The sequence below is a fragment of the Hemicordylus capensis genome, chromosome 8 (genome assembly GCF_027244095.1).
Source record: "Hemicordylus capensis ecotype Gifberg chromosome 8, rHemCap1.1.pri, whole genome shotgun sequence".
Taxonomy (NCBI): domain Eukaryota; kingdom Metazoa; phylum Chordata; class Lepidosauria; order Squamata; family Cordylidae; genus Hemicordylus; species Hemicordylus capensis.
This window is the reverse complement of record NC_069664.1, coordinates 14,784,175-14,797,863: the sequence shown is the minus strand read 5'-3', so window position 1 is coordinate 14,797,863 and position 13,689 is coordinate 14,784,175. Positions and strand designations below refer to the sequence as shown.

The 13,689-nt window shown below is 46.1% G+C and overlaps 1 protein-coding gene and 1 non-coding gene across 3 annotated transcripts in view; both read left to right on the top strand.

Annotated features, from left to right (window-relative positions):
* ADGRA2 (adhesion G protein-coupled receptor A2) overlaps positions 1-13,689 on the top strand; it is a 128,005-nt gene that overhangs the window by 71,076 nt on the left and 43,240 nt on the right. For both annotated transcript variants that reach the window (XM_053269500.1, XM_053269499.1), the window contains exon 3: positions 12,756-12,827. In XM_053269500.1, the coding sequence (XP_053125475.1) occupies positions 12,756-12,827 (72 nt within the window). The remainder of the gene's footprint in view (positions 1-12,755; positions 12,828-13,689) is intronic.
* TRNAT-UGU (transfer RNA threonine (anticodon UGU)) lies at positions 3,161-3,232 on the top strand. The gene has a single exon. It is a non-coding gene; the product is annotated as a tRNA-Thr (tRNA).

The window sequence follows — 13,689 nt, the reverse complement described above, 5'->3', positions numbered from 1 at the left end:
AGCATTGTCCATTCCTGTCTTCCTGCTGTAGGCTACAGAACAGCCGTCCCTTGACACATGGCACTGGGCCACAGAGTCAGACCCAAGTGCCACTTAGCCTGAGCTCTTGAGGTCTATCCTAATCCACTCTCCACTTCAGTAAACACGGCATCCTGCTACACGCCCTCGGCTTCAGTCCTTCTCGCTCTGGCTTGGCAGCTTGCTCATCTTCTCCATGTGCAGCATTATTCATTCTTGAGATCAGCAGAATAGCATAAGAGTAATCGGCCCACAGCTGGTGATCCTAGTGATGTTTCTGCTGTGGCTGATTATATACAGCTAAATATATCTATTTCCGAAGGAGCTGGTAATATTATGATCCTTATGGACACAAAACTGGAATATCCGTGGGAGAGGGGAAGTACCAGCTGACTGGAATATGGAAGTTTCATATATGGAATATGGAGGATACGGAAGTTTCACAGAAATCTGAAGTGGGGGGAACCTAAGCCGGGGTGGGGGGAGTGCCCCAATGTAATCCAATGAAGTGGAATGTTAACTTACTCAGAGGGCAGTTAACAGACAACCAAGTGGGTGGAGCTAATGGAACTCATTGGCAAAGAGGTGGAAGAGGACTTGCACAAAAAGAGTGGGACATTTCTTAGAAGACTCCCTCAGGGTAGTCACAAGCCCTTCTGCTTCTGAGTGGGGAAAGTACCTAAAATTTCACCGTGCTCAGGCACAAGCTCAAGTAAAACATACGCATCAGGGAACATGCTGCAACATTTTGTTGTGGGTTGATACTGGTAATATTTACAATGTGCTATGTTCTATGCTGCATATAGAAAGGTCATGGCTCCTGCATGACAGACAAGCCAGGTCCAGCCAAAGAGGGTGGTTGGTGTTTTTTTTTAGTTCCTGCGAAAACTGCTCTTTTGCTACCTACATAAATCAAACAGGTCCGTCTCAAAAGGAGAGAGATCATAGCTTAGTAGCAGAACAATTGCTTTGCATGCAGAAGGTGCCAGGATCAAGCCCTACCATTTTCAGGTAGGAGTGTTTTTTGCTCACAACAGAACGCCCTTCGAATGTTCCGTACACATCCCTAATGGCTATCCTTCTGGAATCTCGAGTGACATGTTACCCATATTTGCATATTTAAGACGGCTCTGAATTTAACACAACATACTTTAAAAGTAGAGGTTTTAAAAAGTAGAGGTTATTTGTTGTAAACTGCCATGAGCCATTTTTGGAGGGGTATATAATTTGATTTGGATATAAATCAAATAAATAAATAAGGAACAGGCACTGAATTTAAGACAATCTCCTGATTCAGAATATATTTTTAAAAATGATATAAGACAACTTGGTGGGTGGTGGTGGAGAACCTAGTCTTGGATTCAGGTAAATGCAGTACATGATCAGACATAAAGTGCTTTGCAAGTAGTAGGGAGTGTCATGCATACAAAAATCCTCCTCTGTGCGTTTGTGTGAATGCTGCCTGAGAGCTGAGTTTCAGATGACATGATTTCTGAACGGGACCATGTACAAATTAAAGAATTGTTCTTTGCTCAGCACTGTGGCCAAATTAGCTGGATAACACACACACACACACACACACAAAACTTTTTCTCTTTTTGCTCCAGAATGCTCTCACCCGTTTCAAAGCTGTCGCAAGATCAACCCAACTGGTGTCGCAAGATAGGCCCGGCTGTTAAAAATTACAGCTGCTTTTTGCATTGACTCAAGTGGTGGCTTTTAAGTCAAGAAATGAAAGCAAATTTTATTTAATAAAAATGGATTGTTCATACTGTGTTTGGCCCAGGCTCAATGAGAAGCACCACATCAGAAGTTCAGGTTCTAATTTCAGGCAAACATTTCCAAAATGATCCCAGGCAGAGGCAAGAATGGACTTAAGAGCAAATCTTTATTCCAGAACTCACTACACTTCAAAGTAGGAAGCCACAAGAGATGAGACCGGTTTGAGGGACCAATCAGACCTCACAGCAAAGATCTGCAAAGGACCCTGTACAATCTAATACAATCATTTTTATAATTTTCATGATGATAATTGTTTACTATTTACTGATTGGCTCTCACCTGGTTACATACTTTACATGACCAAGCCCCTAATTTCTTCCCAATTTTGACATGCAGACCACATCAATCTACAGGATATGGGGCGGAGCCACCATTGTACAGGGGGGTTCAAAGAATCCAGGCCACTGTGTCTTAGGGGCCACGCCTGGCACCCCAGCCACGCCCCCTGCATATGACATGGGATGCAGGTGGCACAGCTACGTTAGCAAACGGGATAACATAGCCACACCCCTGTGACCTCAGTCAGATGGGCTACATGGCTTGAGCGGCGGGGGCTGGCAGCGGCGGGATAGACGGGCCCCCCGACATCCTCACTCCACCACAGTACAGGATGTTTGCGGTTTCTTGTTTTCTGCTTCCCTGTTGAAATTCCACCATTGCTTTGCTACCTGTTTACCGTACAATAACAGCAAAACATTTCTAAGCAAAAACATCAAAACCTACCATCTTATATCTGTAAATCAGGCCTGTGCAAAGGTTTGGTCAGGCTAAAAACTCTTCCTATCAGTAGCTATTGCCGATAGGTTTCTCATAATCAGAAATTATGCAACTAAATCTCCAACAGAAGTATTCCCAGTGATTCCTCTAACAGGGATTCCCAGATGCTGTTGACTACAACTCCCATAAACCAAAGGCCATAGCAGATGAGGATTCTGGGAGTTGTAGTCAACAACATCTGGAAATCTCTGTTAGAGGGAACAGTGCTCCCAATGCTATCCTCTTTTAAAAAGGCTTTTTGTTGTGGAATCCCTAGAAGTGTGGTGCTTGTGTCCTGTACGTTGGGAGACACAGACATTGGGAATCTGTGTCTTTTGAACATCCTCCAGCTGCGGCTATCTGTAGGCTGAAGTGTGGCAGCTGTTTGACAGGAAGAAGGGGAGGAAATGGAGGGGGGGGGGAATATTAACATTGTGTCTCTTTACAGATATGAATCCAGTGACTTGATTAGAAGCAACTCAGGGCCAAAACAAACGTGACGTGGGAGACCCATGATCAGAACTCCTGACATAGTTTCCAGTTTAAAATAGCCTCGAAGGGCTGTTTTAAGGACAACTCCAGTGGCTGTTGGGGGTGGGTGCGTGGGGCTGTAGCTTGGTGGTAGAACATCTGCTTTGTGTGCAGAAGGTCCCAGGTTCAAATCCTGGCAGCATCTCCAAGAAGGGCTGGGAAAGACGCCTGCTTGAATTCTTGGAGAGTCGCTTTCATTCAGTGTCGAAAATACTGAGCTCGATGGAGCAGTGGTCTGGCAGTATAAAGCAGCGTCCTATGCTCCTATAGCTAACTTTGATTTGAGCAGCAGTGTGGGCGGAGAGTGGGCCCTTAATACTTTTTCTCTGAATTCCTGATCTAAATTGCCCCTTGCTGCTCTTGCTGGGGGAGAAAGACAGAACCTGTATTCCCTACCCCACAATAGGGCGAAAAGTTACTAATAAAAAGCTAAAAACTGAGAACTATTTTTAAAAAATGAAAGAACCTACCAGATATAAACAGCAGATAAAATATTTAAAAGCCGGGGTGTCTGTCGGACCACATTCACTCATATGAACCTGCCAGGGCCCTCCGCTCGGCATCTCAGGCCCTGCCACCAACAGAGATCAGGCTGGCAGGCACTAGAGACAGGGCCTTCTCGGTTGTGGCCCTCTGGCTTTGGAACACCCTCCTGGAAGAGCCTCACGTTGCTCCCTCCAGTGGTCCCTCTAATTTTTTTCATCTGTGTGCGGAATGAATTTTTTTCTCGGAGGTAGTATCAAGGCACTGTGTGTGCACATGCATTCAGAGTGGGGGCCTTCCTGATTCAAGCTGAGCGGGATCAAAAATGAACTGAGCAGACATCCAAAAACTTGTGAGCGTGCGCACGCCTTAGAGGGTGGCTCCCTCCCTCAGTATTGTTGGGTTTAAAAAAACAACAAACAATTAAAAACACATCTCTTAAAAGAGGGCTTCTTTAGGAGGGGCCTAATGACTGCCTCCTTCAGCTGAGGGGGGCATCACCCCCTGCTTTAGAGAGGCATTCACCACCTCGACCACCCCTGGATCCAGCCCCTCCCTAGCAGCTTTCTCCAACCATGAAGGGCAAGGGTTGAGCATGCACATGGAAAGCCTCCACCTTCCAAGCTGCCTGTCTACCCTCTCAAGTAGCACAGTCTGAAAACCATCCAATATAACAAGGCCAGACAGTGATTTTATCTGCAAAATGCAACACAAATCGATCACAGCAGGCTGCCAATGGTTCTGTTTCATAGTCTTTGGGGCCCTCACATAGGAGGCCCCGAACCACTCGAAGAAGCTCCCCTGGACAACATTGAGCAGACACTGAGATGGCAGAAATGTCGAATTTCTTCACCGCCATAGAATAGGCCCTAATATGGGCTCAGGCCAATGTTGGTGTCAACTCCTGGCGACCACAGAGCCTTATGGTTTTTCTTTGGTAGAATACAGGAGGGGTTTACCATTGCCTCCTCCCGCGCAGTATGAGATGATGCCTTTCAGCATCTTCCTATATCACTGCTGCCCGATATAGGTGTTTCCCATAATCTGGGGAACATACCAGGGAATGGAAATCCCCATTCAGCCATAATACTAGCTGGGTGACTCTGGGCCAGTCACTTTCTCTCAGCCTAACCTACTTCACAGGGTTGTTGTGAAAGAGAAACTCAAGGATGTAGTACACCGCTCTGGGCTCCTTGGAGGAAGAGTGGGATATAAATGTAAAAATAATAATAATAATTTGAACCAGCAACCTCTGGCTTGCTAGTCAAGTCACTTCCCTGCTGCGCCATTAGGTGGCTTCCAGCAATGTTAAACCCCTCCTGTATTCTACCAAAAAAACCCCACTTGTGGTCAGCAAGAGTTGACACCAGCTGGAAGGTGCAACTTTACCTTTAAGTGATGCAAAACAGGTAACACAGATAATCCATTTACATATTAATCCCCCCTACACGCCTTCACCTCTAAAGGTGAGATTAACTCTATGCTTCCTTGCTGGAAATAATCCTTCCACCATTGTAACTTCCAGCCCATAGCTTTCTGTCGTCTTAGAGATCTCAGCCTCTCCCTTCCTTCCCTTTTTATCTTCTTTGGATGTCTTCTCTGTAAACACGCTCTTTCCAAAACCAAGTCGATTTGATAGTTTGTCACTTTCCATGGGAAACATGTGTGCGTGGGCAGAGAGAGAGAGTTCCCCTTCCCCTCTTGCTTGCCTGTAAAATCTCGATTCTCTTTCTGGGCCTGCCCACTTCATGAATTCTTCTTCAGCTGCTCCTTTCCAGATGCAGACAATAAATTCAACAGCCAGAACTCTTTGAAAGAGCCGTTTTCTCATTCTCTTTGCTGTTGCCTAATCTGTGGATTCCTCTTCCCTCTTGGCTCTTGGCTCTTTCTTCTCCCAGACTGAACCACCACCCACCAACATAGTCCATTACATTTCTCTCTTCTCCCAAGGAGCTCAGAGGAGTTGCAAGGTTCTCCCCCCCACCCCCACCCCAAATTTTATCTTCACAACAAGCGTGTGAAGTAGGCTTGTGTGAAGTAGGCTCCTCTAAGAGACTGCAGCTGATCCAAGATGACGCTGTGAGCTTTAAGAGTGAGGAATTGAACGTGGGCCTCCCTGGTCCAACATTCTAACCACTACGCCACACTGCCTCTACTACATTTAAGCAGAAACTGTTTATTTTTATTTTTTTTATTTAACGTATTTTTATACCACCCAAATCTCACGTCTCTGGGTGGTTTACAACAAAGTCTCTGGGGGGTTTGTTTTGCAAGGCATCCAACGTCTGCTTAACCCAAGCATGTTGGGAGCTGGCCAGCGGCCATGGGACAAGCCTAAGCCATGTCAGATGCAGGGGGCATGGTCTGTGCCAGGATGGGGCTATTCAGCCCCATTGCAAAGCCTCCCCTCCTCACCTGAGTGAGTTCATTGAATCACTGACTGGGAGCTCCTTTCTCTGAGAAAGGAGTGCGGAAACTTTGTAATGGGCTGAATAACCCCATCCCGAGACAGACCACGCCCCCTGTATGCCATGTGGATGCAGGGGGAGTGGCCACTAAGAATCCATTGGACGCTGTGTCTCTCGAAGAGCATTTCAATGAAACGCTGCCTGGGAAGGAGCGGGGCATACCTCGTGCTCCAGCCAGCAAACTCGCCGGCTGGGTGCAGGAGGGTAGAGTTGCCATGCCCTCCGGAATTCCGGGTTTCACCCGGATTTTAAGTATCTCGCCCGGATTCGCCCGGATTTCAGCTTTCATTTAAAAAAAAAAAAAAAAGCTGAGCTCCAGCCCTTGTAGAAGCAGAGTTATGGAGCAAAACGTGCAGTCACTATTCTGCTCAGAAATTATTTTCAAGCCAATTTACCTCATATGCAAATTAGGCACTCCTAGTCGGGAGCAGGGTGATGCCTTGGACAAGGGGGTGCCTTGGTGGCTCCACCAGACCCTGGTGGCCAAGGGACACTAGACCCCCCCACCCCCGCTCCATTATCCCCATGCCCCTGTTGTAACCCCCAGGGGGATAAGATTGGTTTAAAACTCAGGGCAGTATCGGACAATACAGCAATTTTTTTTAAAAAAAAATGTACGTTCATGGGTGTTACAGTGGTATTTCCTACAGCAACATTGCACGTTCTTGGGCTCAGACAGCTCTGTAAGAAGCCTCTCTGCCTCTGAGATTGGCCATCAGCTGATCTAAAATGGAGCTAATGAAACCCCTGGGACTTCCTCCAAGCTGGACGGCAGACAGAGGCTTTTTTGTGGCTGCATTGACAAGGGTCCTTCACTCTGACATATCACATGCTGCTGAAATGGCCCAGCTGCAGAAACAACTTTGCCTCGAGGTCTTGGCGGATTCCTTATTGCTCTGCTCTGCCGTGCTTGCCTGACCTACAAGCAAGAGATTACAGGAACAGTCTGCCAGCTTGGATGGCTTTAAAAGGGGTCTTGACAGATTCATGGAGGTCAGGTCTATCAGTGGCTACTAGTCTGATAGCTGTGGGCCATCTCCAGCCTCAGAGGCACAATGCCTCTCAATCCCAGTTGCAGAGGAGCAACAGCAGGAGGAGAGAGGGCATGCACATCTCTCTTGCCTGTGGGCTCCCCAGAGGCATCTGGTGGGCCACTGTGTGAAACAGGATGCTGGACTAAATGGGCCTTGGGCCTGATCCAGCAGGGCTGTTCTTATGTTCATTCTAGGGCGCACATGCACACGCCCTAGAGGGACCACTGTTCTTGGCATGCCCTTTCTCTTGCTCCTATGCAAATAATATGTTATACTCCCCACTCATGCAGACATTTACACACACACACTGGAATGCACACATTCTCTGGCTCAGAAACACTTTTTAACGTACTGCTGGGCCATTCACACCACCAGGCATGGCAGGCAGGTGAGGGGAAGGCTTCACAACACTCAGACGATCATGTTGTGCCCTCCCCAAGACCTTGCTTCCGCCTGCCCCGCCCCCATGATTAGCACTGCTCTGTGCAGCACAGATCGCTCTGAGGATGAAACTCATTGTCTCGGCCTCCAGGTATCCCACAGTGCACCATGCACTGGAGGATTCCCCCAGGGTATGGGCACTCTAGGCCCCTGTCTCTGTGTCCCAATCCCAGTGTTCCAATCCCAGCAGCCGGGTTAAGGGTACTCTTGAGCCCTTAATCTGAGCTAAGAGCTGGGCTTCAGTGCTGGGTTTGGCAACTGTATTTGTGGACTCATCCCCCCCCCTCCCCGCCAAGTTCTCTGCTGTTAGGAATCAGGAAGTCTTCTTAAACTCTTCCTTTTGGGTAAATGCAGGCATAAGCTATATTTAACCTCTGTTTTTTTAAGGGGGTCAACTTAAATTCAGAGTTGTCTGCTATTCAGGTAAATATAGTATATTTTTTTAAAACTTACTGCAGTCATCCCGTGTATTCATACACTACCAACAGTGAAGAGGGAAGAGTGAGTTGTCACCCAGTGGGTGGGACCTCCTCCCTCAGCGGCCCAAGGACATTTGTCCCCCCACCCACCCCGATTCAATGATAGCGATGACGCCCCTGACTCTTGTGGCAGATCTTGGAACAAGCGTGTCAGGAGGAAGGAGGCAATGGGAAAAATGAGCACTGCCCAGTCACTGACCGTGGCCCCAGCGCCATGGGATGCCCTGTGCCGACTCCTTTTGTTTCCTTGCTGCTTCCTTTGTTTGGTCTTGTTCCTTATCTCCTTGCACTTGGAGAGCAGGACATGGCTCCCGGCCAAGAATTGCCGCTCCCTCCTTCCAGTTTCTTTTGTTTGCCAGTTCTCTGGAATTGGATCTCCTTGAAACAAACTTGTGTGGCCCGTGATCAGGCTGTGTAAAAGTTGTGCCAAAAGGGAAAATATCATTTTTCAAGATATAATCCCATCTTTTCTCCAAAGAGCTCGGGGTGGTGGAAAGGTGCAGATGGTGACCCCGTCCCATTTTGTCCTCACAACCTTGTGAGGTAAAGATGGTAGAGGCGCAACCTTGTGTCTGAGAGATGGTGAAGGACACAGGAGGATCACCCAGTGGGTTCCATAGCTGAGTTGAAATCGGTGCTGAGGTCTTCCTGGTCCTACTCCCAATGCTCTAACCACTGCAGCACACTGCCTCTCAAGCAAAATGCAATATGCATATTTAACATCTGTTATTGAACTATTACCCAGCCACCTAATGGCACAGTGGGGAAATGACTTGATTATCAAGCCAGAGGTTGCCGGTTTGAATCCCCACTGATATGTTTCCCAGACTATGGAATGTTTCCCTTCAGGCTTCCCTGTTGTTTGCTTTCTTCTATTTTCCTAACAATCTAAATTGTTAGGAATTTAGGGCAGAATCCTTCTGCCCTTAATAATATAAAAAAGATAAAGTAAAGTGTGCCGTCGAGTCGGTGTCGACTTGTGACTCTGTGGTTTACCATTTGCCATCTCCCGCACAGTATACCTTTCAGCATCTTCCTATATCTCTGCTGCACGATATAGGTGTTTCCCCTAGTCTGGGAAACATACCAGTAGGGATTTGAACTGCTCCTTACCTGTTAAAGGAACCCCTCCCTGCACCGCAAGGTTCGTGCACATCCCTACCATTGAGCGTTTCTGCACCCCTGGTATTTCAGCCATGCTGCTTCTACACCCAAATGTGTGTCCCCTTCATACTTAGCCTGATCCCTGCTGTCTGCTGACGATCCAGACAGCCTTGGCTTCCAGTGCAGGAAGGAAGAGTCACCTTACACTCTTATCTTGGCTCCTCCCATGAGGTGGGTGTGACAACTTTCCTCCTTGCAAGACTCCTAATGGCTTTTCCCACAAGGATACTTCAGGGTCATTCACTTTCCTGTTCAGAGACTTCGACTTGCCTTCTGAACTATTAGCCAAGGATTAGATTGGGCCTTTTTGGTTATGATCCTTCAGCTCTGGAATGAAGAGCTTTCTCGCTTTCTTTGGGTTTGTTTGTTTTTTTAAAGATCTTAAAACTTACTTGTTTTGTGTCTAGTGTGGCTTTTGAATGTGTTTTGCTACAACCTGGTGATTTTTAATTAGTGTTTCTTTTAATTGTTTTGTATTCTACATTGCATTTTATTTGTTGATTTGTGTTGAATTGTATATTACTTTTATGGTTTTACTGTTGTGAGCCTCCCTGAGAAGTATTGTAATGGAGTGGGTGGGGTGGGATGTAAATATTTTAATAACAACAACAACAACATACAAAGATCTACAGACTGAAATTGAAAGGCTATGGCAGAAGAAGACCCACATAATCCCAGTAGTAATTGGTGCCCTAGGTGCAATTCCAAAACACCTTGAAGAGCACCCCAACACCATAGGGGCCACAGAAATCACCATCAGCCAATTACAAAAAGCAACTTTACTGGGAACAGTCTATATTTTGTGATGATATATATAATAATACCAATGATATTGTTAATAAAATTCAGCCATCCCAGGTCCTTGAGAAGGATTTGATGTCTGGATAAAACAAACCAGTCAAAAACACCTGTCTGACTGTGTAAACAAGAAATAATAATAATATAATTAATTTGAGGGAGAGGGAGAGGGAGCGCACCAAGTAGCCTTTCTCTAATCTGTAACAATATTTTGCTCTGGCCTCCATGCTAAACGTTCATTCATTCATTCGATTTCTATACTGCCTTTCCAAAAATGGCTCAGGGCAGTTTACACAGAGAAATAATAAATAAGATGGATCCCTGTCCCCAAAGGCAGAGGCGTATCTAGGGAAAATAGTGCCTAGGGCAAGCACTGATATTGCGCCCCCTGTCCAAACATCTGGCACCCATCTTTCAGATAACTTTACCATAATATCAGCTGAAAAATACAAGTCAAGCTCGTTAATCTTTTAATATTTCAAAAACTCTTTAGCAGTGGACGTAGCCAGACCAAAAAATGCTGGAAAACTACAAATTTCAGTATGCTGGGGCTCATGAAATACCCAAATACTGTGTGGAGGTGTACTTGGAAAACTAAACAGAAGTGCCTGTCTAATTCTCTACTGTGCATTGTAGCATCACTATTACATAAGTTCTAAAAATGAATGGAGAATTTGACTTTTCCCAGATACTATGAAAATATTTAAAGGATATGCAGAGTAAACTGTGTCACAGCTTGGAATATATTCTAGTCTTTCAGAAAGACAGTTAAAATGAGAGAAAGAGAGCAAGAAACTCCCAGTGGGCCTTAATACTAAGGATTTCACACTCATTCAAAGACAAACTCACCATTAGTAGCCATATTATTAAGACATCACATTTAACTAAGAGCAAATGCTAGCTCATAAGCTTCAGCTCAGTATTCACAAGCCCTGTTTCTCTGTACGTAGTGCCAAACTAAAGTGTACAGTGACTTATATTAATTTTAAAAAAAAATAATAATAACCTGTAGCCACTTTGGGGGGCTTCCTAAAGGCCATGGGGGAGGATCTGCAAAGGTTCCCTCTCCCCCCACTGGCCTCTAGGGCCTCGCAGGGACCATTTGAGCATGTGTGGTGTCCATTTTTAAAAATAAATTTTGTTTTTAAAAAATGGCTGCTGAAAACAAAATGGCCATCACACATGCTCAAATGGCCTCTGCGAGGCTTGGCATGGCCTAGGGCCTCACAAAATGGCACAGTGTCCATTTTGTTTTCAGCGGCCATTTAAAAAAAATTATTTTAAAAAATGGTGCCTCTGTTCAAGTGGCGCCCGGGGCACTTGCCCTGCCTGCCCTACCCTAGATATGCCCTTGCCCCAAAAGCTCACAATCTAAAAAGAAACATCAGATAGACACAAGCAACAGTCATTGGAAGTAAAACAAGTCCCAGAATAGCATTTTAGTTATCAGATTCTGGCACTCAAAAAGCAGCTGTTTCTCACCCATTCTGTGTCAGCCCAAGTCCCGTCCGGTCCTGTCCTTCCTTTTTCCATGGCTGATACTGAGAAGGGCATACACCAGGAAAGTGGCAAAGGGCTGGGTCCTTCCTTCTCTTTCTCAAAGGGGGCTGCCCTGGACCCCACAGCCTTCCACAGATTATCTGCGAGTACATCCTGAGATACTCCTTCCTAAGGAGTTATTTGCTTTCTCTTGAAAGTGATTAATGTCTCTGGAATCCGTTTAGTTTGACAACATGCCAGTAGCGACAGAGCAAGTTTCACTTATAGGGAAAAGCCACTCTGTCATTGCTGGCCGAAGACCAGTATTTAAACACAGAAAGGTTGCTCAGGTCTGTTTGTTTAATTACATTATATCCTGTTCTTCCTCCAAGGAGTCCAGAGCAGTGTACATGGTTATGTTTATCCTCACAACAACCCTGTGAAGTAGCTTGGGCTGAGAGAGAAGTGATGGGCCGTTTCATGGCTGGGCAGGGATTTGAACTTGTCCTACTCCCACTTTCCAACCACTTACACTAGGAGCTTTCCCAGACATCAGGCTTTTGGAGAAGCTTGGCCTCAAAAAACTGATGCAAAAAGTGGATTTTTTTACCCCGGATATAAATCGGGGGTAATACCCACAAGTTAACAGCCACCTTATAGCGCAGTGGGGAAATGCTTGACTAACCAGCAGAAGGTTGCCGGTTCGGATCCCCACTGGTACTCTGTCAGGCAGCAGCGATATAGGAAGATGCTGAAAGGCATCATCTCATACTGCGCAGGAGGAGGCAATGGCAAACCTCTCCTGTATTGTAACAGAAGAAACCACAGGGCTCTGTGGGTGCCAGGAGTCGAAACTGACTTGACAGCACACTTTACTTTACTAATATCCACCGGTTACCCCAAGTCTGCAGGTACTCATCTGCATGTGCTCTAGTTATGCATCCATAAGGATCATATTATTGATCCTGCGTGGGAGCCTGCGTGGTGTAGTGGTTAGAGTGCTGGACTAGGACTGGGGAGACCCGAGTTCAACTCCCCATTCAGCCATGAAACTAGCTGGGTGACTCTGGGCCAGTCACTTCTCTCTCAGCCTAACCTACTTCACAGGGTTGTTGTGAGGAGAAACTTAAGTATGTAGTACACTCCTCTGGGCTCCTTGGGGTAATGCAGCTGTTTTAATAAAGCCTGGCTACAGCAATGTGAAGTGGGGTAGATGGGGGTTACCACCTGAAGACCAGCCACCAGGAACATGATCACTACATCATTCCTGTCCAGTCCTCCGCTTAACTCTTCATGTTTTCTCTTCTCTTCTCTTTTTGCAGAGACCTAAGGAACAATTTGATAAGTACCATCCAGCCTGGAGCTTTTCTGGGTCTCTCCGATCTGAAACGTTTGTAAGTACCATCTTTTTGACACTCCACAACTCGCCAACTCGCCCATTTCTTGCTCTCCCTTCCCAGTCCAGCCCTCTCCTTCGCCCATTATCAAGTCACCCTTGTGGATCCCATCTCTCTTTCTCTCTGGGTCAGAGTTTCTTAACCTTGGGCCCCCAGATATTGTTGGACTACAACTCCCATAATCCCCAAGCAAAAGCCATTGCAACTGAGGATTCTGGGAATTGTAGTCCAACAATTGTAGAATTCTGGGAATTGTAGTCCAACAATTGTAGAATTCTGGGAATTGTAGTCTGGGGGCCCAAGGTTAAGAAACCCTGCTCTGGGCCATTTGGCAATTAAGCAATGTTCCTAAACAAACACTTACCCCTTGAAAAACGATTCCTCCACCTCATCCTCGGCTACTCCTTTTCCCTCTATAGACAGGACCTGTGTGCAGCAAGGACTACAAGCAAGTCTTCTGCACTGTCATTTATACATTTACTCCACCTCCTACGCTGCCTGTGCATATGCCTGAGCCCAAATGCAGACCATGATGAACGGCCATCTAAATGTTCATTTCATTATCATTTCCGTACAGATTCGTGCAGTTGCTATCTTCAGGGCTGGGTCTGTTCTGCCTGGAGAGGAAACACAACACAGCAAACACTAAGTGCCCTAAGAAAGGCCAAATGATGTGAATGAGAAAGAATTGCACATGAATTAGTTTTGCATGGATTATTGCTCTTCTCCCTTCAGATGCAGGACTGATTTATGCACGGGGTGGGCTGTGGGAGAAGTGCTTCATCATGAAAACACACCCATCACTGGCATTTAAATTGCACGTATCTAGCCCAAAACTTACATCTTATTTTTATGTATG